Source organism: Malaya genurostris, chromosome 2 (genome assembly GCF_030247185.1).
Source record: "Malaya genurostris strain Urasoe2022 chromosome 2, Malgen_1.1, whole genome shotgun sequence".
Classification (NCBI taxonomy): domain Eukaryota; kingdom Metazoa; phylum Arthropoda; class Insecta; order Diptera; family Culicidae; genus Malaya; species Malaya genurostris.
Genome location: NC_080571.1, coordinates 75,249,986 through 75,273,655, shown reverse-complemented (window position 1 = coordinate 75,273,655; position 23,670 = coordinate 75,249,986). Strand labels below are relative to the sequence as shown.

General features: G+C 39.1%; 1 protein-coding gene across 7 annotated transcripts in view; it reads left to right on the top strand.

The window, feature by feature from the left end:
* Positions 1-23,670, top strand: part of LOC131432883 (ubiquitin carboxyl-terminal hydrolase 32) — a 53,814-nt gene that overhangs the window by 13,856 nt on the left and 16,288 nt on the right. For 5 of the 7 annotated variants that reach the window (XM_058599446.1, XM_058599444.1, XM_058599443.1 and 2 more), the window contains exons 3-6: positions 7,648-7,882; positions 10,608-13,252; positions 13,345-13,656; positions 13,802-14,100. In XM_058599446.1, coding sequence (XP_058455429.1) covers positions 7,648-7,882; positions 10,608-13,252; positions 13,345-13,656; positions 13,802-14,100 — 3,491 coding nt within the window. The remainder of the gene's footprint in view (positions 1-7,647; positions 7,883-10,607; positions 13,253-13,344; positions 13,657-13,801; positions 14,101-23,670) is intronic. The other 2 variants (XM_058599449.1, XM_058599450.1) reach the window with 2 other exon arrangements.

Below are 23,670 nucleotides of genomic sequence, written 5' to 3'. Positions count from 1 at the left end.
AAGGAAATCGATGACGTCAAAAATATTTCTCATATCAAATTCTGAAATAAGCTCCTTCTACGGCAGACGATCAGCGAGATGGGAATGCCGAAGCCACTATTCAGATTGATCTGCTTCAGACAAACGTGGTACCGATGATCGCCAATTTATCTAATGCCTCCCAGACGTGTGGTTTGACACCAATATTCTCGTGATTGAAAAGAAGGAGCATTATTTGCGTAAAAGTTGAAAAAAGGTCGAAAAAAATCGTGTCTTCGCGGTTATGGTTGCGGTCAACTGCATGATCTCGGCAGGATGTCAAAGCATTTTTGTAAAAGGCAACATAGGATTGAAGGAATAATTCTTCCATTGAAACTTAACTTTGTATTTTTGTGTTGCCATTTGAAATTTGCTTAATTTCAATGGATTCACTAAGCTGTTGATTTTAATATTTTCATTTTTTGAGTTTCACAAAACTTTTGCCTTTTTTTTAATGAACAGCAAAATGATGAGTCGATGTCAAATTAGGATTTCAATCTGATGTTGCTATCACAATCAGATTACAATTTGTTTTATTTTAATGTTAGACTTTACTCTCGAGTGGTTCTGAAACGTTTTGAGTACTCTTGACATAGTTGAATTGCAGAGCATTTCTTCAAAAGTAGGATAGGGCAGCACCGGATACATAATTTTTTCATGCTTCTTCATTCAACTCATTCACTAATTCCTTTCGCAACAAATCACACAAATTTCAGTTTAGCTAGGAAAAGGTTACAGCCAATCTTAAGCGTTGAAATAATATCGCTCCGAATACCATCTTAAATCGAAAACTTTCTTTTGTTGAGGGTCTCAGAAGAATACTTTATAAAATGGAAAACCGAAAAATCCTTATTTTTACGTTTCGTCTTCGACTCATCGGTGCAGTTACTACATAACTTCGAAAATTCACATAACTTTGAAAATCCGCATAAAAACGCATAACTTCGGGATAAAAAGGCGGGTGGGTAATGTCAGAGACAAAACTGGATGTCGTGAATACGAAAACAACTAACATGTTCCCTAACACTTCCGAATATCAATTAGTTGAACAATTGTATGAATTATGAAAGCATTCTCCTGTTTCACATTTTTCGCAAAAACAAAGAAGGCTTCACTTGATCTCGATTACTGTGAATTTCACACAGCGAAAAGTGCACAAATCAAATCAAACAGCTCTAGATTTGCACTAAAACTTTTTACCTTCGATTTGCGAAGAAGAAATCCTAATAGTTCTTTAGAAAACTTTTAGAGCCATTAGAACTGCTGATTTTGTGTGATGCTCCCCACCGTTGTCCTCTTTTCGTTGTTTTTTCACCAATGCAAACGACTAGCAGCTGTGACGTAATCGCTCTTGTCGGAGGCGAAACTAGCTTTGCAAACGACACACAATACATCTGCTCGCAGTGGCTATAGAATACAAACTGATCCAATTTTTGTTAAGAGGTTATTTAGGTGATTTCGTTTGTAGCTTTTTCACTAATGGGTATAGTGGCTATAAAAAAGCGGCATATAGAATTTTAATATCGATTATTTCAATTCGGATTTGCATTTCATTGAAAGAAATTATCAGGATGCTGTACGGGATTCATTCCTGCCTTTCAGAAGGACCAAATTGTGGAACTCACTATGATATTAAGCACTGTTCGGAACATTTTTCTCGAACGACTTGTTGTACAGTAGCAGATATTTTGTTCTCTTCCTCAGAACGCGTTCTGATTGGCTGGTGTTGACATGGGTCAAATGAGACAGGTTTTTTAATAGTGTTCTTTTGAAATACTTCAATGCTGTTGCTATACACGTTCAAGTTGAAAAATTTCGTTTCTATTGGTAGTTAGATTATATAAATCCTTTCACAGATCACTTAGCTATGAGCTTTGAAAAAACAAGAAAGGCAAACGCGCCTTATGAATTATCCTCTTTGATACTCGTTTATACCGAACATTTCAGAAAAGTTTAATTTTGAATTATTTAAGATTATGTCACACAACTGAAAATTTTATCATAAAATTGTGATCATATTTCCGATGGCATGTAGTAAAAATTATGTTGATTCATTAGATACATCAAGAGATATTCACGATCAAAAACTTATCACTCTCTCAGAGTGTACATTTTGAAAAGGCGCCCCATAGTAGAGTAAGTCGTATTCACGACAAAAGACGCATATTTCCGAAAATCCGCATTGAAGAACTGCAATACTTCGGAGATCCGCCTAAAAAAACACACAACTTCGGTAATCCGCATTGAAGAAACACATAACTTCGAAAATCTGCATTAAACGAATCGCATATTCTCGGAAATCCGCATAAAAAACTACATAATCTCGGAAATCCGCATTAAAAATGTCGCATAACTTTAAAAATCCGCTTTAAAAACATCACATAACTTCAAAAATCCGCATAAAAAATCACATAACCACGCAAATTCGCCTTATTTTGAAAATGCGCATAAAAAAACGCATAACTTCGGGATAAAAAGACGCATATTTTCGAAAATCTGCATATAAAAATGGCAAAGATTGAAAATCAAATACTTTTACTTAAACCCGACCCAAACCCGAAAATAATTTTTTCTTCCTAATTCGAACACGATTCGTACCCGATGAAAAATTAAAATCTTTTCTCGTACACGACGCGTACCCGAAAAATTTCGGAGATTTGAAATGCAAAAACGTGGTTGGGTAATGTCAGAGACATAACTGGATAACGTGAATACGAATAAATCTATCACGATTCATCACACTTCTGAATATCTAAAATCGTTCTCATAAGTTGATGTATTGTGCTAATTGTTTAAGGATTCATTTCTTTACTTCTACAATCGTAACGGTGCACCTATACTGAAGTAGGACGAATTAACGACAAACTTTTTCTAACACACGAATGAATGGTACGAAGCAAAAGAGAGTAAAAAAATATTAGCCTGCAGAAGTACACACGGTACGAATTACAATAATTTCAATGGAAGAAAATATCAAAAAGTTCTTAAATAATTAATTTACTGATACTAAGAAATCAACTCCGCTGGCTAGAATGGACGAAACGAGTCAATTTTTACATTCTATACCTACCCAGGTATATTTGGAAAAGGCACCCCATAGTAAAGTAAGTCGTGTTCACGAAAAAAAAAAATCCCATACCCGACCCGAATCTGGTAAACATATTTATTCCTGAACCCGACCCGTCCTTGTCGGGTTCAAGTCGGATTTTGGGTACAAATACCCGCAACCCGACCATATCTAGTTCGCAATACCTATTAAAAATACTCGTACTGCATGACTGTCGCAACTTATTTTGTACGCTTAGAACACGTGAAGAATTCTTTACGGTTTAATCATGGCATTCGCCTGGTGCAATTATAACAATTATAAATTATAATTATGTACGCACCAAATTGGTTTTCCGAGTCCAGATTAGATTACTGATAGAGTTTATGCTCCATCAATTTATTTCTGACCCGTTAGTTCGCCATTTCACTTTATTGGTCTTACAGTAAGCCTTAATGTGAGTTTGAATCGGTATTCGAAAATATTACCACATTGTAAACAAACCGATTTACGATACTGTGGTCGTTTGCGACAGATAAGAAATTGTCCTGATAATGATAAGAGACGGCAAGGGCGACTACTGTTTCAAGATAACGGTTTTTCGAAATATAAATGAATGAACTTTAGTTTATTTACATTAGAACATTTTTGCACGCGCGTGTTTATGCTTTAACCTAAAACAAACTGTTGACATTGACTTAAAAGGGAAGAAATTTTGTAAAAAAAAACAAAGACGTTTCATAGGTTTCCTGTTGACCTTTGTCTGAGATGCCCTGCCGATATACATTTATTGCAGCATCTTTTCCACTTTCAAGATTGGCATTCTATGAACCATATGGTAAAAAACTTCCATTTCATAGCATTTTCTTCAACGAAAGCTTTGCCAATTAGATATATATTTAATTTTTAGATCGGCAACTCGAATTTTCACTGATTGTTCAGTAATCCAAAATCTTTTTCCGAGATTGGTGTTTTCGACTTTTTCTGGCCGATGCAGGTTGGGTCATTCAGGGGTTAGCCAAATTTTGTGCTTTCTTTCAGCACGTCAGTATTGACATTGCATTTCGATGCAAAGAAAAAAGTGTTCTACAAATAGCAGAAACTTTACGTCTGCTTAGGGCATGTTCAGGAGTGTTTTAGTTCTAGATGCATAATTTATGTCAGTTACAAAATTTAAATCTGGATTTTATAACAAGAAAAACTGGCAACCCCAGCAGTGTTTTACTCGTGTTTCAAATATACAAAAAATAGAACGGCATCGTAGACCAGTTTTAAATTTGACAGAAGAACTGGTCGAATAAATAAAACTAGAACGGCTTGCTGGGGATCCGTTTGTTCTAGTTTCTGTTCTATTATAGATCGTCCATACAGAACTTCTAGCTGCTGAATTTGCTCTTAGCGGTTCAAATTGAACTGCCGAGTTTTGCATAAAGCAATTCAATTTGAACTACTATGCACTGATGAGTCAAAGACGAAACGTAAACATATCAAAATCGGTTATGTGCCCTAGCACAAAATTTGGCTAACCCCTGAATGCAAAATCATTGGTTAATTCGGGACAACCATCAACATCAACTAGATCGATTCGGCAAGAAGGCAATACTGTGGCACTTATTACTGGTGTCACTACACGGTGAAAACCAAGTGAAGTGACTGTGACCCTTATTATGGGTATCACTTCACGGTGGAAATCAAGTGAAGTGAATGTAGGTTCTTATTACGGAAGTCGCTTCAGAGACAAAAGTAAATACTTGGATGAATTTGATGTCATCATAAACATCACGCCACCAACATATTGTTGAAAAAATTAGTTTTTTTCCACCACAGTGATCACTTCACTATGCGTGATACCGGTAATAGGTAAAATCAAGTGAAGTGACATGTAAGTGAAGTGAATGTGAAAGTGAAGTGAATGTGAAAGTGAAAGTGAAAGTGAGAACGGTAATAAGGGCCTGTATATTTGATAGGATAGGATAGGAGCTAGGATTTGATAGGATAGGATAGGAGCTTCTGAAACCTGGTGAAACAACCAACAAATTGTCAATTGGTACCATGAATTGATCATGGCCATCCCTGATTTTGTGTGCTTGGGATTTTCAAAATAAGTACATTTCTCATCTTCCGATGCCGCAAACCCTTTGTTTCATACTGAGAATGCAACATTTTTTCATTGGCTTTTCCTACTCTCCAAAAATGTACACTCGATTTTTTCGGAGATGGCTGGACCGCAAATTTAGATTGAAAAGAAAGGGGTCTTGGTCCCATTGGTTGTTATTGAATTTTACCCGGATCGAACCTCCGGTTCGAGAGTAACGGGATAAAGGTGCAATCGATTTCCTCAGAGATCGCTTTACCGATTTTCCCTAACTAAAATTTAAAATTAAAGACCTTGCAGTCTCATAGTCTGTAATTGAATTGAATTGGATATGAAACTGACTTCCGGGTCCCGAAGTTATGAGATAAAATATGCAAAATGAACTGAAAAAGTTCACTCGATTTACTCAGAGTTCGTCTATCCGTTCACAAGCTTAGGTTTAAACATCTTATAATTTTCTACAATCCGGAATTACAGGGTAATAAGTATAAAAATTTCATTCTTAAGAGCGTGTATAAAAATACATGGCACGAAAAAATCGTGCCAAATACATTCAAATTCAAATATTCCCACGAAAAATTTCAAATAATAAAATGCAATAATAAAAACCTGTTTTAATCCACCTAGTGGTGTAATGATGCCTTTCTCATATTGATCATACCATCATATATAATACTGTGGTATTCTTCAAAATAATTTTCTTCGATTCTTAAAAAGAATGACCGAAATCGGTTTGTTTGACCGTCTACTGATGAAAACTATTAATTGGAGAAGATTTGAGGTCGATTTAGAATTTTTTTTACGGTTTTTCGACCTTTTCAGTGATGGTATACAATTTTTAACACACTTTACCTTATATTTCCGGATCTGGAAGCCGGATCCAGATGAAATTCAGGAATTACGTATGGGACCACAGGACCTTTCATTTGAACCTAAGATTATGAAAATCGGCCGCGCCATCTATGAGAAAAGCTAGAAAACATATTTTCATTTTTTTGCACATTTTACCCCATAACTCCGGAACCGGAAGTCGGATCCAAACAATATTTAGGAGTTTTGTATGGGACTACAAGACCTTTCATTTGAACCCAAGTTTGTGAAAATCGGTTCAGCCATCTCTGAGAAAAGTTAGTGCACTTATTTTTAATTTTTTTTGCACATTTTACCCCATAATTCCGGAACTGGAAGTCGGATTCAAATAATATTCAGGAATTTTGTATGGGACCACACGACCTTTCATTTGAATCTAAGTTTGTGAAAATCGGTTCAGCCATCTCCGAGAAAAGTTAGTGCAAAAAAACGTTACATACACACATACGCATACACACACACACACACACACACACACACACACACACACACACACACACACACACACACACACACACACACACACACACACACACACACACACACACACACACACATACAGACATTTTGCGTACTCGACGAGCTGAGTCGAATGGTTCGGTTCGAAAGTCGGTTTTCACAGTGATTGCATGACCTTTCTATATGAGAAAGACAAAAAACGGTTTGATAGATTTCAATGATTATATCTTTATTTGAAAGGTTGATTCATGAAATTTTTATGAAAAATAATTTCGTTCAAATGATCCTCACGGCTGGCTTGGCAGTAGCCAATCCGATCCACCCAATTTTCGAGTACATTTTCAATTGTTTTCGGTCTTTTGTCATCAATATCAACTTGAATTTCATGCTTGAGGTCTTCAATTGTTTCTGGATGGTTGGCGCAACATTTATCTTTAACCGCTCCCCAGAAGATCACATCACCATTTCTACTGATAATTCGATTTTCAAAGTTTGTTCGCAGAACATCGATTGTTTCGTTGACTGTGTGGCACGTAGCACCGTTCTGTTGAAATCAAACATTTTTCATAAATAAATTTCATGGATTAACCCTTCAAATAAATGTATAATCATTGAAATCTATCAAACCGTTTTTTTATTATTGCATTTTTAAATTCGAAATTTTTCGGGTGATACCCTGTAGCTCTATAATGTTTTTCTCAGTTCGTTCTAAATTTTCTGTGGTTCATAGATAAATTTTTAATTCTTTTGAAATCCTTCGAAGTTTACAAATTCTGTACCAAAGTTTTCCAACATCTATAAGTCTATTATTTAAATTATATTAAGTCTGCATAAAACCAATGAATCTTTTATTTTCATCCAAACAATTTTATTTCTCTGAATTCAACACATAGGGTAGTCGATCGAAAGTTCCAATACTAAGGTTTGAGTAAATATCATATCATATGAAGCAGCTTGACCTTCGCCTAAATACGTTGAAGATTTGTTATTGGATGGCAACGGTACTTTCTTTGATAGTCGGTACAGATAAGTCTAGGGCGCACGATAAGATTACGAGGGTTTTCATAACAAACAACACCCATACACCGATTCGAACCTGCATATGTTATTCAATCATACAGTCAACTCAATTTGGTGTTTGTTTGTTGTACCGTTACAGTTACCGACTCGGAGCTTCGAAGAATCAAGGACGCATTCAAGCGTTCGGCCGGCACTACTGGAAGCGTTCTCAGCAAAACTGCTTTCGTGCAGGATGTCCTGGGCGATGGCGTACCGGCGGTTGTGGCCGATTGGCTGTTTTCAGCTTGCGGTGGCACGACGAAAGGAATCGCCTTCAAGGAGCTGCTATGCGGATTGGTGCTGCTGACGAAGGGTACACAGGACGAGAAAATCAGGTACGTAACAGGTGGAGGATGGCGAGACGCATCTAACCAGTGCCGTAGTGAGGGTAAGGCGAGTAAGGCAACCGCCTCGGGTGCCAACATTCAGGGGGCGCAAAAACATGAAGGAATCAGAAAAGAAATATTCGTGCAATTAGTTTATCAGAAAAATAATTTCACTCAAATTTTATACTGTTACATTTATTTACATGAAAGTGTAATTCTACATCCATTTAGAATACAGAACCGCCATTCAGTAACGACCGTAACAAATATTTTTCATGCGCAGGAGACGCCCTTTTTTCGATTGTGGATGTACATTTCGATCTATCGAAGAACAAGTTCTCTGAGAGCAACTGGTTTAGCAACCGTTTTAACTAACAAAAGTTACAACAAAAGATTTTATCATAGTTTCCAGACAGTTTTTCTGTCCTTGGTATCGTCATTAAGGTGACGGATATATTGTACATGTTTCATCTTATAATTTTGGAACCAGATGTCCGATCTGAATGAAATCTCGTAGCAATCTATGGGATCATAAGATCTTTCATTTGAATTTTTGGTGGCCAAAATCGGATGAAGAAAGTTCCGTTTTGAAACCTTTGATCACTGATTGCGGTACTTCCCGAACTAGAAAACAGAAATCGGAATTCTCCAAGGGAGTATGTTTGACCATCAACCCAGTTGAAATCGTAAGATCTAAATGGCTCTGGCACACTATTCGCGTGTTAAGATTTTGTTTATTAAAATTGTCATATCGATTAGGGCTCTTTCGAAACCATTTGCTTTTTGATGAATACAATTTTTAGCTGCTATTTTTTCCTCTGTTTATGGCAAATGGTGATAAAGTAGTGTGCCCAATGGAGATTTTCAACCTATTTTTATTTATTTATTTATTTTTAAATTTATTTATTTTTGTTAAAAGCGCTCCAGGAAAGACAAAACAATAAAACCGCATAACTTTGAAAATTCGAAAAAACACAGGGCCACGTGTTGAGTTTTAAATCGACCACGTGGCCCGCTCAATTCCCTTTGCGCATCGTATTTCTCTTGTACTCCCTCGTATATGAGCAAACTGTACCGGGTTGCCAGCATACATTTTATTATTTTGATGAGAAGTTTTATCACATTAATCTATCGTATGGGTTGGACATTACATGATTCCAATGAACAATGAAAAAATATTCAACTTACACAAAGATTGAATGTCTGTGTGTTTGGCAGCCTTGTCGAGCCAATTTTATTTCTCTCTCCTTTTTCAGAATGCTATCAGGAAACCAAAGCGAAAAAAATGGCGGATGCATTGAAACTGACTTTGTTGTTTCACAGAAAAATACAAGACTTTATTTTTATCGCGATAACATATATGTTTTTATGTACTAATCGCATCTAAACTAAATTATCTAGACTTTGTCACGGTAGATTTATGATACAAGCCTTCAAAGCCGAGATATTCGATGAACAAGTAGAGGTTTGCATTTCCGAGCGTTCCAATTTTCAGCAGTTCTGCAGTCAGAAAAAAATACAACACGACCGCTAAACTCAATGAATCATTTCACAGAATATTCTCAACTAAATTTCGGAGACATTATCAGGTAGGTTTTTCTATATTCTGCACCGTTTCCAAGAAAATTTAATTTGAAACGGGAAAATAGTAAAAAACCTACCACTTTACGGTAGTGTCCTCAGCCCTTAAGTTCGGGAATCTGCGTAAAAAGACCTCACACTAACTATTGGTTCTATATTTGTGAGTCTATGTAAATAATTTGTTCTTAAACAGGAAGGACGCTTTAAGATCAAGATAATACTCCATAAAGTATGACTGGTCTGAGTATTTGTTTATGATTTTTTAATATGTTCCTAAGGCTGAGCTTAGAATTTCTGTGAAATGATCAGCTCATGGCTGTCTCATATGCAATGTATTTGATGTGTCAAGTTTTTCAATAAAAATTTAGAAACATGTTTCTTTTTCAGAACCAATTTGAATTTTCCGGCACCCCCTGTACGTTTTTCGTCTTCTCCCGTTTCTAAAAAAATGATAAATTCAGCAGAATCGACACGCAACTTGAGGATAGACAGCAGACATTTTTTCAGGCACTTCAGCATACACATTTCGTAGGTGATGGTCCCGATTGCAATATAACTGTCGCTTTTCAAGCCACAGGAACATATATTCTGCCACACGGGAGAAAAACAAACATTGTTGTTTGTTTACTTTCATTTGTTCCGCGTGGTAGAATTTGTTAGTCGTCGATAAATTGAACGTTCGTGTACTACTACGTCGTTACAATCCTGGAAGCGAAGTATACAATGTTTGCCAAATTCACACAAACAACCAACTAATACGAAAGATTATCGATTTTCGGAAGTATGCGTATTCACGTCCTTCAGTTATGTCTGTGACATTACCCACCCTCCTTTTTCGTTGGAGAACGTTGATTTCACCAACTTGCCGTGCGGGTAGTTCGGATTTTCGTGATGTACGAACAAAACTTTGAAGCGGTGCTCCTCTTGCTTCGGTGCCATTTTCAAGAAAAAAGACAAGATACTACACACACACACACACACTTAAAAAATTTTCATGTTGAATACACAATTTCGACAGCACTGATCGCATCAATCTTCACATACGAAGAGTATTTAATGTTAGGAATTTAATTCAGAAGATCGTATCGTAGAAATAATTAAAAGTAAATATAAAATAATATTTAAAATCATCTACCTTATTTTTCCATTTCAGATTTCTATGGACTCTATACTGCAATGACTCCGGTACTCACATTCTGAAACAAGAATTCCAGAAGGCTATACAAATCGAAACAACGTACCAAAGCAATGTTCTGAACGCAGCAACAAACATCAGCGCAACTACCAACAACAACAACAACAGCAGCAGCAGCACCAATCAATCGATAGTGAGTAAAATTAACAGCCTTCCCAAGTACACTGTTGCGTTGTTTGGCCAAAACGATCGAGTTACGTTTGAGCAATTCAAATCTTGGATTCAAATCTATAAGGGAGCAACAGTGCTGTCGAAATGGTTGCTGCAGGATACGTGTGTCAATCTAAGTTCGGAACTGGAGACCCCTACCTTCTATCAGAGTTTGGCAGGAGTCACCCACCTGGAGGAACAGGACATCGGAGATTTGGAGAAGGTGTTTTGGTTGTTGAAAGGACTGGCGTTGACTGGTCAGCTAGATTTGGAATCACTTGCCCCGTTGATTTGTCCTCCCGTACCCAGAACCGCCCTGGGTGGAGTGTTTCTGGCGTTCGATGAGAACCACGATGGTCACATTGACTTCAAGGAACTTTGCTGTGGGGTAAGCGCTGCTTGCCGGGGCCCGAATGTCGAGCGAAGTAAATTTTGTTTTAAAGTTTTCGATATCGATCGAGACGGAGTGTTAAATTTCGCTGAAGTTAACAACATGATCGAAATTTTATTATTTGTCGCCAAAGAAACGAACCCTGCTTGTTACAAAAATGTTACCAGCAAAAAAGTGACAGAAGAACTATACCGAAGGGCCACTGATGTGAATCAGAATTGCGACGAAGGTAAAATGAAAAAAGAGATTCCCGATCCAATTCCTGAATTTCGGTTTACTCAGGAGGATTTTTTGATTTGGAGCATAGAAAGTACCACCAATTTGGTTCAACCGTTTTTGGATTTACTATTTGAGGTATGCCACATCGTACTGGGGCTGAGGCCACAGTGCAAACATCTAGAAGGAGACATAGTACGAGGTTGGTTAGCCCGAGAAGTGAGAAGAGGCTACAAAGTTGGTCAGTTTTGGTACTTGATTTCATCCGATTGGTGGCAATTTTGGAACCAATATACGCAAACTTCGGTGAATTCCACTTGCGTTCATTGTAAAATGGCGGCAAGTTATGGAAGTGTTCGCAAAAATACTGCTACTGCTGCTGCTTCCATTGCCGGGGTAGACGAAGCGATGATATGCGATGAGAGTTTTACGTCGAACTCTACGGAAAGCATGGGTGATTTGCTTAACACCGGAGATTCATCGAGTCTAGGTTCAGGGAGTAGTGGTATTTCATGCGGCAGGCAATCGGGTGGACCTCCGGGAATGATAGACAACAATAATTTGATAGCACCAGTTCTCTATAAACAAATACCGACGCTGACGGGAGAAGGTGGTCGTTTGAAACTGGATCTGACGCTAGCACAACATCGAGATTTTGAGCTTGTTCCTGAATCATTATGGAAAGCTCTATCCCAGTGGTATGGTGGCCCTCTGCCACTACCGAGACAAGCTATTCAACCGCTGAGCACAGGAGACGTTGAGCTAGAGTTATATCCATACAATCTGCGAATTCTCCGACATCAAAGTGTACCCAATCAGCAACAACAACAACAGAGTAACAGTGCTTGGGGTAGCATAGCTGGAGGTTATGGTACATTGACCACCAGTAGTTATCCAAGTGTGTCATCTGTTTTACAACCTCCTAAAAAGTATCTCGCTTACACAGCAGCCTTCAGTCGACTGGCCACTGTGAAGCAAGTTGCTGAGTTCCTCTGCCAAAGACTGAAACTCAGAATAGAAGACATACGGCTCTGGCACCTAGTGCCAACTCCCACGGGGATCACCGATGGAAATTTGCTGGAAGATGATAACCTAACCCTTCAGGAACTAGCCATATCAGATAACGATCAACTGTTACTAGAGATACGCAATAAAGATTTAACCTGGCCAGAAGAACTGGGGTCTCTAACACTAGCTCATAGTAGCAGCTATGGAAATTTGGAACGCCGGGGAACACTTGCTTCTATTCAATCACAGCATCCACCAGGTGCAACCGGATTACACAACCTAGGTAACACCTGTTTCATGAACGCAGCTCTACAGGTTCTTTTCAACACTCAACCACTCACGCAATATTTCATAAAGAAGATGCATATGTACGAACTAAACGTCAGCAACAAACTAGGAACCAAAGGTCAACTTGCCGTGCGCTATGCCGAACTGTTGCGTGAGGTATGGACCGCTTCACAGCGTTCGATAGCTCCGCTTAAGTTGCGTTTCTGCGTCACGAAACATGCTCCCCAATTCTCCGGTGGGGGTCAACACGATTCGCAAGAACTTCTCGACTGGTTACTCGATTCGTTGCATGAAGATCTGAATCGAGTGATGGAAAAACCGTACAGCGAACTGAAAGATTCTGATGGACGATCGGATGTGGAAGTTGCTGCCGAAGCTTGGTCTCAACATAACGCCCGAAACCAAAGTATTATCGTGGATCTTTTCTATGGACAGCTGAAATCCAAGGTGACCTGCACGGGTTGCGGACGGGATTCGGTCCGGTTTGATCCGTTCAGCTTGCTTAGTCTGCCGCTTCCTGTGGAGAACTACACATATTGCGAAGTTCTTGGTAAGCATTGCAATAGTTTTTTTTTCTTTTTCTGATTTGTTTTACATAGAATCTTTGTTACTAGAATATAATACTATTTCGTACATTTTCAGTAACTCTGTTGGACGGTTCGGTCCCAGTGAAATATGGCCTACGACTGAATTCGGAACAGAAGTATTGGGATCTGAAAATACAGCTCGCCGAACTGTGCGTCCTCGATCCCGAATTGATGCTGGTTTGTGAGTTGTCGAACTCTCAAATTCACTGTATACTTCCAAACGAGCAAAAAATCAAACCTAGTACGGCTTGTGAGCTGTTCGTGTACGAGTTACCGAAACTGGACAATGTTCTGGTAAGGTCCCGAGCTGGTTCGGAGCTTGCCATCAACATCGAAAAAGGATTAAAAGATATTCAGCGAGCGCCAGGTAATTAGTTTTGGTTTTATGTACGTTGTTTTCGTTTAATTGAATGTTTCGTTTATCGCCATCCATATCTTCTCTTTCTCCATTACTGTCATTGTTATCATGTTGTGTTGTGTCCAACAATCACAATACTTTTATATAAAAAAAGCCCTTCTACTACCGTCACTAGAGCCGAACCAGCTTACGACCAACTCGGCCCACACCATTTCTTCTTCGTCCTCATCATCGACCACCGTAGACGACACGGTTGCCATCACCGGTGGCCTTCGAATAGGTCATGGTGGTGAGAACCCTTTCAAAATTAAACCCGGTTCCAGTGGGATAGCAGTCGGCTGCACCGGTCCCAACGGTAGCAGCAATCGTAGAAGTTCCGCTACGACGGCAGCGAAGGTAAGCCGGTGCTTTGGCAACACACTCTGCATGCCCCCGAATATGTTGTGCTTCAAGGTATGGTTGTGTATATAAGTTTTACAGTAGAATAGTTCTAGTGCGTAGATTTTTATTCAGATTGGTGCTTTCTTTTTATAGAATTTAAAGAAATATGTTGTTTTTAATAATGAAACTGTGCTATCTATAGATTTCTAGGCACTATAGATGGGACCAATTAAACCAGATATTTATAACAATTTTTCTGGGACGAGTCGCTTTTAATCTATTGATTATCAACTAAACCGGTTTGTTGAAAACAAATCTTCCTGAATTATCTCATTGAGATCTTATGTAGTAACTAAGTATCGTAGATATATGTAACTAATGGAACACTTTAATGGGTACTGTTTTAATCTGATAGAAATCGTGTGAATAAGATCATCTTATTCCATGTGATATATTCGTCTTTCATTGTGATTTTCTAATTATTCTTAAAAATTTCTTGGTGCTGAATTCTACTAACATTTTTTATATAAGAAGCTTAACTTTTTTTCTAAACAGGTAAAAAGCTCCTAATACTATTTTGGAGATCTTGGAGACTAATCTAAATATCTAAATATCGTTCTATCGTTCACATATAAAAAAATATGAACAATATAAAGACTATCCCAGAAAGTATGGACGCACTTTGATTTCGCTGTAAATAATTCACAAGTGTTAGATATTCAAATTTTATTCGATATACTGATAATATTAGACTACAACAACAGAATATTATTCTCAACATTTGCTACTTAGCCATTGTAGACTTGCTGGCGCACCTTCTTGCGACTGTTCCTCATTAAATTCCGTACAGACTTCTTGGCGACAAGTTTTGACACTTTTTCCAATCTTTTTCGAACTGTTGCATGGTTTCAGCTGCCGAGACATGTTTCCTAAGACGTGTCTTCGTTAATGCCCAAAATTCCTCAATTGGTCGAAGTTGTGGGCAATTTGGTGGATTCATGTCTTTTGGGACGAAAGTGACATTTTCGGTAGTATACAATTCTACCGTTGATTTCGAGTAGTGGCAAGAAGCAAGATCTGGCCAGAAGACAACAGGATCCTTGTGGCTTCGAATCATGGGTAGAAGTCGTTTTTGTAAACATTCCTTGATGCATATTTCGCTGTTCATTGAAGCAGTGGTGATGAAGGGTTTCGAAATCTTACCGCAGCTACGAATTGTTTGCCAGACCATAGCTTTCTTACCAAATTTTTCGACCTCTCGCACCGTATAATATTGCGGTCCCGGCAAGGATTTGTAATTGAGTTTCACATAGGTTTCGTCGTCCATGATTATGCAGTTCCAATTTCCAGCAAGAATCGTATTGTACAGCTTTCGAACCCTCGGCCTGATCGATGCTTCTTGTTTCGAACTACGTTTTGGTTGTTTCTGCTTCTTATTCAAACGTTTTTTAGTACGAAGAACATTTGACTTCGAATTGCCCACTTTTTTGGCCACATCCCGAACTGAAACCTCCTTCTTTTGCTCGAAAGCCTTCAGTATACGTTTATCCAACTGAGGGTTAGCAGGACCATTTTTTCGACCCGTTTTCGGTTTATCCTCAAAGGTGTTATCCTCACCGAACTTCCTGATTGCATTTCGCACGGCTTTTCAACTTACTCCTTCCATTTTTGCTATCTCTCTCAGTGACAGTCCGCGTTCTATGCACCATTTGTATACAGTTTTTCGTTTTTTTTTGAAAGTCCACGCATTTCGAAACAAACTAATGAAAACAAATAAACAACTGCACAAGTGGTTAGAGAAGAGTGTAAACAACAGGACGCAGCCATAAAAATTGACAGATTCTGAACCATTGCGAAATGGCAGCGGTTTTTGGTTGCGTCCGTACTTTCTGGGACAGTCTTTAAACGTTAAATTTTGATTTTAGAATAGCAGATTTAAAATATTGCAAAGCAAACAAGTGTTTTATTTTTTTTTTATTTTTTCGGTCAAATTTTCAATGATTGAAATAGCATTCAGCTATTTGCTCAATGTATGTTTTTTAGAGTGCATAGTTGATTCCCTACAACTTCTTCTTGGACATCATTTTTGACAGTCTCCGAGTTACAGTAATTTGAAGAAACTGCATTCGTCCTATTTAAAAAAAATCATCAAAATCAGATTCCTGATTTTGATACATTTTTTGCTAAGCGGAAAATCACGGTCAACTTAGGACCAGCTCAGACAAATAAACAGATGAAATAAACTAATGCCGCACAGCCCTTCTTTAGCCTTTTCAAACCCCATCTAAACTTTTCTTAACTCTCCATTTCTTGTTTAAGATTTAGATTGATTTGTCTATTAAATTCTGCTGTTAATTTCTGCAATTTCATTACTTTTTTCATTATTTTTTTAATCAGTCTTCAATGCAGTCAACTTCTATTTGTTAGTGTATATTTTTTTAATTGCTTAATTGATTTCTTGTTACTCGATTCAGATTTTACCACCTTTTCCGTTGTAACTTTTTGGAATTGCTGTACTTCTGTGCTTCTATGGTTAAGGTTTCTCACAAAATAAACTAACTAACAATATACCCACATAGTTCTCATGAATGTGTTCCGTTAGCAACAATTATTTACTTTATTTCGTTTCGTAAATTTATAATCCTGCGTGAGCGTTCGAAAGGTTCTTTACAAGGATCTTCACAACACCGAAGCATGTTGATTTATGAATAAAAGTCTTGTCTTATGTTCATAGTTATTGAACGTTAGTCACAAAAAGAAAGCACCTATCTCGAATCTAATTTGTTGGATATTCTTAGAGAGTTCAAAGTGGATTGGTTTCATTTGTAACAACCGGATAAATAATTGGTACAGAAATAATACTTGGTGATTTTCAACCTCTTCTCTAATAATATTTAACAAAATTAATATCTATTTTTAAATTAGTATTGTTACGTCCGTTTTGTTGGCCAGTTTGTTCTAGTTTGTTTTTTTTTCGTCGCCTATAATTAATTACTGTTTTTTAGTGATTTAGATTTAGATTTATTAGTAGAATTCTTAGTATTGATACTATCAGTATGGGCTTTTGGTACAGTGAAGTTTTTCTTAAGTAGACCATTGAAGCTTTGAAAACACGTGATCTTGATATTTTTGTTGTATTCCACAATCCAGAGCTTGTAAGGTTCGATTAATACAGTTTGTGTTTCACAAATCTTCCCAACTATATAATCGAAAAATTTCGATCTTGTACGAGAATGAAAATACGCATTTTATTTGCCACGATTTTAATACTAAAGTCATATGAAAATGGCGATTTATCTTTTAAACTTACCTTTTCTGGTGAATAAGGAATAATACGAGTTTCTCAACTGTAGAGTTGTAACTGGAAGAAGATAGACTTCTGACTTCAATTTTTTTCCCAGAAATTATACCATCGATAAAACAAAAAAAAGCATCTTAGTATGTTTTTATGAACGATTTTTCATAAAAAAATTTGGAACATTCGTTCCTAGTAGCATTCGACAATTTGTCCATTCTGCTGAACCAGAATCGTTACCATCTCGTTTTCGGAATATGCTCGAGCAAATTAGAAACTGCATTTTGATGAGCTTCACCCAACACATCCAACGAGTATGAGATCTGTTTTCTATATTTCTCCTTTTTTCCATCATTCGTGCTACATGTTCAGCCCAATGTAATGTTGTGTTTTATTAGTTCTCCAATGTTAACATGTTGCACACGTTTCGACTTTTCCCATAGCTTCTAAACCAGTGATTCCCAAACTGGTCCCTACTGCCCGCTAGTGAGTATTAGCTAATTTTCAGTGAGAGTTTACTACTCTTAAACTTGTTAACAGGTGGGAAATGAGTTGCAATTAGTGGGCTTAGATACTAAAAATCTAAAAATCTTTCTGTTGAAGGTCCAGCTTCAGAATCCAGATGGTCAGAATTATTTTCAGAATTCGAATCCAAAATCTTAATCAGGATCCTGAGGTCCAGAATTCAGATTCATGTTCGGAATTCAGGTCCAGAATCTTGCTTCCCGGGTTAGAATTTAAGTTCAGATCCAAAATTTCTGTTAGCAATTCAGACCCAGAATCTAGGCCTGGGATCAGAACTCACGTTCAAAACACACGAGAAACTATGTATTCCTCGATTTCTTCGCGTTTCGCCTTCGGCTCATCATTGCTTAAAGCAGTTCAAAATGAACCGCCATCTCCGCCTAACAGTTCAATTTGAACCGCTAAGCAGACGCAAAGTCCACACTATTTATGTGATCCTTTAAGGATATAACACTAGGTGCCATATCCTATCTGACGTCTCGGACGAAAACGAGTGACGACTGACTACTGGCCGCCGCAGAATTTGAACATTTAGGGTTGTTTGGTTTGTACGTAAAGTACATATTTAGTTTCGATTTCTCCGCGTTTCGCCTTCGGCTCATCAGTGCTTAAAGCATGGTGGTTCAATTTGAACTGCTTTAAGCACTGATGAGCCGAAGGCGAAACGCGAAGAAATCGAAACTAAATATGTACTTTACGTACAAACCAAAAACCCCTAAATGTTATGTATTCCTGTAAGGAGTTCAGGTCTATACTCCAGGTCCAAAATGCAGCCCTAAAATTCGGATCCCGATTTTCGCTCAAGAAGCCAAGTCCATGTTCTGAAACTAGGTCCAGAATTCAGGTGAAGAGTTAAGGTTCAGGATCTAGTTTCAGGTTCAAAAACTCTGTCAAGAGCTGATCCGGGGTCAGAACCAAAGTCCAAGTCCAGGTTGAAAATTAAATTCTAGAATCCAGGTGCAAATTTCAGATTCAGGTAAACAATCTTTGTCAAGAATTTTGGTCCAGAATCTCTGTCCAATTTTAGAATTCATATCCATAGATTGAGATCCAGCATCCCGTTCCAGAATTCAGATCCAGACTAAGAATTCCGGTCCATAATCGAACTCTCGATTTTAGGTTCAGAAGTCAAATTCTGCACTCAGATCACAAATTAGGTTTGGTCAACTTACTCAGGTCCAGGTTCTGAGTTCCAATTATAGTACGGAATTCTGGTCTGCAATTCAGATCTTGGCTAAGAGTCTATGTACAGAATCCAGGCTAAGATTCAGAATCCAAATGAAGAATTCTGTATCAAGTTCACAATAAAGAATCAGGATCCAAGGTGTGAATGCATGTCCAGAACTTAGATCCAGAAACCAGGTCCTTAATCATGATTCAAAATTTTAGACCAGAATCCAAGTCCAGAGTTATGTTTCCGAATCCAGCTTCAGGTTCAGAATCCAAAATCAGGATCAAGTTCCAGGTTCCCGATTCTGGTGCATTCCCAGTATCTCTGTCAGCTCCAGAATCCTGCTCCAGATTTAGACCCAAAGTCTTCATCGAGAGTTCAAACCAAGAAATCAGGTTCAGGTCTAAAATCCAAATCCATGCTCAGTATCCAAGTGTAGATTTCTGCATCAGGTTCAGAATCTCCGTCAGAATTCTGGTTCTAAAACCATGTCCTGATTCAGTGTTCAGATCCAGAAACACTTTCGGATATCCAAATCCATGGTTTAGAATCTCTGTCAATTATTCAGGTTCAAATTTGGAATTGAGGAATCCCCAGAGAACTCAGGTCCAGAATACAATCCAGGCTTACAGTCCAAGTGCAAAATAGGTTCAAAGTTTAGCTTCGGAAACTCTGTCAAAACTTCAGAAAACAGAATTCTGGCGCAGAATCCAGGTTCAGAATCTAAGTTAAGGTCTCTGTTAGGAGTTCAGATTCACAATCTAACTCCAGGTCTAGAAACCCGATCCATGTTCCGAATATAAGTACTGAATTCTGCTTCAAGTTCAGAATCCATATTCGGATGAAGAATCTGTGGGAGCCGAGAGCGGATTTCGAATAAATCGATTGCAAACGTTTACTGATAATCACGTGTAATTTATTTGTCTTTTCTTCTCTGCTGTTTCATACATACTGTCTTTTGGCAGGGGTGTATTTCGAGGTGCGCTGTAAACCAATGTTGGCAGTAAGCACCACATAGCCCCCCCTATTACACCAAGAATCTGACCCTGTGTCCAGATGGTGTAATTTTGGTTTTGTCGTCAGGAAATGGATATTTCGTGATTCCTTGATCAGCGGTGAAAGCGGGCTTGAGACGATCTATTGAAATTCTTTGCACCTTTCCTTTGATACGTATGTCCATAAACTTAACGTGTCGTTTAACTATTTCGAATGGTCCATCATATGGTTGTACTAATGGTTTCTTGACCGCGTCGATTCTGACGAAAACGTGACTGCATTTGGCCAATTGAGGGTTTACAAAAACGCCGGGTTTCGCATGGTACAATGGATCGATCGGTTTTAATTTGCTTAGCGTTCAGTGCAGTTCCTTTGCGAATTCTGTTCTATCTGAGTCATTTTCGGGGGATTCCAAAAACTCGCCAGGTAGGCGCAAGGTTTGACCATATATCAACTCGGCGACCGAGCAACCAAAATCTGGTCGAAAAGATGTTCGTAACCCAAGCAAAATCACTGGTAGACGATAATACCAATGCTTCGGATCGACAGCCATAATCGCAGCCTTCAAAGTACGATGGAACCTCTCGACTAAGCCATTTGCTTGCGGATGGTATGCTGTTGTGCGGATATGCTCGAAGCCCATTATTTTTGCTAGCTCTAGAAACAATTCAGATTCAAACTGTCTGCCTTGATCTGTGGTGATGGTTTCTGGTACGCCGAAACGGGCAATCCACGTTTCGCATAATGCTCGTGCCACTGTTTCCGCCATCATGTCTTGGAGGGGTTTTGCTTCAGGCCATCTGGAAAACCGATCAATGATTGTAAGCAGGTATTTATGACCGTTTGATGGGGGTAATGGCCCAACAATGTCTATATTTATGTGACGAAATCGACTGTTTGGTGGAATGTATCTTTGAAGGGGTGCTATTGTATGACGGTGAACCTTCGAACGTTGACACTGTATACAGTTTTGAACGAACTCTTTGATGTCTCTGTTTGCCTTTTTCCAGATGAAGCGGTCTGTGATGATCCGGCGAGAAGAGCGTATTCCGGGATGAGCTAAACCGTGGAAATGATGCATAATTTTGTGTCGATGTTGAGGAGGAATATACGGCCGATCTTTATTCAGTGATACATCGCAATATAGAGGCTTTGTGGCTAAAGATGTTTGGCGCAACTCCATTTGAAGTGCAGTAGTTGTAGAACGCAGAAGAGTTTTTAGTTCGTTATCGTTTTTCTGATCATCAGCAATAGCGTTATAATCTATCGGTGTCGGCACTGATATTGTCTCAGTCCGTGAAAGGGTGTCAGCCACTACGTTGAGTTTCCCGCTGATATGACGTATATCGTTTGTAAATTCGGAGATAAAACGCAAATACCTGTCTTCGTGTGGCAGTCGGCTACTCGGGTTTGACGTCATTGCATGCGTTAGCGGCATATGATCGGTGTAGATGGTAAACCTCTTACCCTCCAGCATATGGCGAAAGTACTGCACGGACATCTTCATCGCTGTTAACTCTCGGCCGAACGTCGAGTACTTCAATTGGGACGGTGAAAATTTTTCGGAGTAGAAGCCTAATGGAACCCAGCTGCTTCCATCGTACTGCTGTAACACAGCCCCCGCAGCAGTATTTGATGCGTCGATATACAAGCTTAATGGTTTCGTTGAATCTGGATAATGTAACAGCGCTGAGTCAGCTAATGATTGTTTACACCGCTCGAAAGCTGATCGTCCTTTTTCACTCCAAACGATTTTTCGGGAATCGTTCTTTTTGTTTCCAGGAATAAGACTCTGAAGGTCTGCCTGTAAGTCAGACGCGTGCGAAATAAACCTTTTATATGAGTTCAGCAAAGCAAGAAATCGTCTTAACTCCTTAACGGTATCAGGTATCGGGAAATTTGTCACAGCCTTAACCCTATCAGGTAATGGAAGGATTCCATCTTTGTTTATGACGTATCCCAGAAAATTAACGTGGGTCTTCGCAAAACAACTTTTTTCGACGTTGATGACAAGGCCGTACAATTTCAGTCGTTCGAATACGGCGCGCACATGCTCGTAGTGTTCTTCAGGCGTCCGCGATGCAATGCAAATGTCATCGACGAAAACGACAACGAAATCCATATCTTTGAATACTCTGTGCATAAACCTCTGGAACGTTTGACTGGCATTACACAATCCGAATTGCATCCGGGTGAACTCATATAGGCCGAACGGGGTAATTACCGCAGTCTTGGGTACATCCACCTTCTCTACCGGTATTTGGTGATAGGCTCTTTGTAGGTCCAAGGTTGTAAAAATAGTTTTGCCCTGGAAAGTGTTAAGTAAATCGTGAATGTGGGGAACAGGGTAACGATCTGGTACGGTCACATTATTTAATGCTCTATAATCCCCTACAAATCTCCATTCTCCACTCTTTTTTGGCACACAATGAAGGGGGCTTGCCCAGCAACTGCTCGAGGGTCGGCATATTCCGAGGTCGATCATCACTTGAAACTCTTTTTTTGCTGCACTCACCTTGTCTGGTGCCATTCGTCGGCATTTGCTTGCGACAGGAGGTCCTTTGGTTTGTATATGGTGGGTAACCTCGTGCTGTGCTGATGTCTTGATAAGCGTTGGTAGCGTGATTTCCTTGAACTCCGCAAGAAGGTTCCGAAACGGGTGATCTGAAGCTATCAATGTTACGTTGAAAATAGAGGCTTCAGCCGTGCCGCCGGTCGATGATAGCTTGGTTAATTCGTCCACCAATCGTCGGTGTTTCAAATCCACCAGTATACCGAAAGAAGCTAGAAAGTCAGCACCGATAATAGCCACCCCCACGTCAGCGACTAGGAACGACCAGGTGAATCGTCGACGCAAGCCCAAATCTGTTGTGACGTATCGTTTGTCGTATACTTTTATTGTTGTACCATTTGCTGCATGTAAGACGAATGACGTAGCGCCTTTAGTTCGGTCTTTATTTGTTGCTGGAATAATTGATACATCCGAGCCCGTATCGATCAAGAATTTCATCTTGGACGAACGGTCGTATAACATAATACGGCGACTTTTTGTGAATGCGTTCGCTTCCGCCGTTTCAAGCGAACAAGATTTTAGTTTTTTTGATTATATTTACAGGGTTCGCGACATTTCAGCGCTCGTCCGGCAAACTTCCTATGGAACCAACATATTTCTTGATCCTGATCGCGACTGGATCTTGACGTGGATCGGCTTCTGGAAGAATCTCTCGCGAATTTGATACGGCGAATTTCCATTGTGAGCGCAGCAATCTGGTTTTGCAATTCGGACACCGCAACTGATTCGGTGCCATTTACGGATGTGGCAGCAACGTGCGAGGATGGATGCTCAGCCATCTTGTCTGCCATTTCGGCAAGCTTTCCTATAGTACCATCGCTGATTGATAACACCGCCTTAATGTTTGCAGGCATTCGCTGTAGAAACAGCATCTTCATTAGGTCGTCCGTCACATTTAATCCGGTTGCGATTTCTTGCATTTTTGCGAGGAGATGAGTAGGGCGCATGTCTCCAAGGTCGCAAGCACTCAAAAGTCGTTCCAGTCGTCCCTGTGCCGACACTTGGAATCGAGAAATCAACCGTTGCTTGACTGTTTCGTATTTATTCACGTCTGGCGGAGCTGTGACTAAATCCGCTACGTGG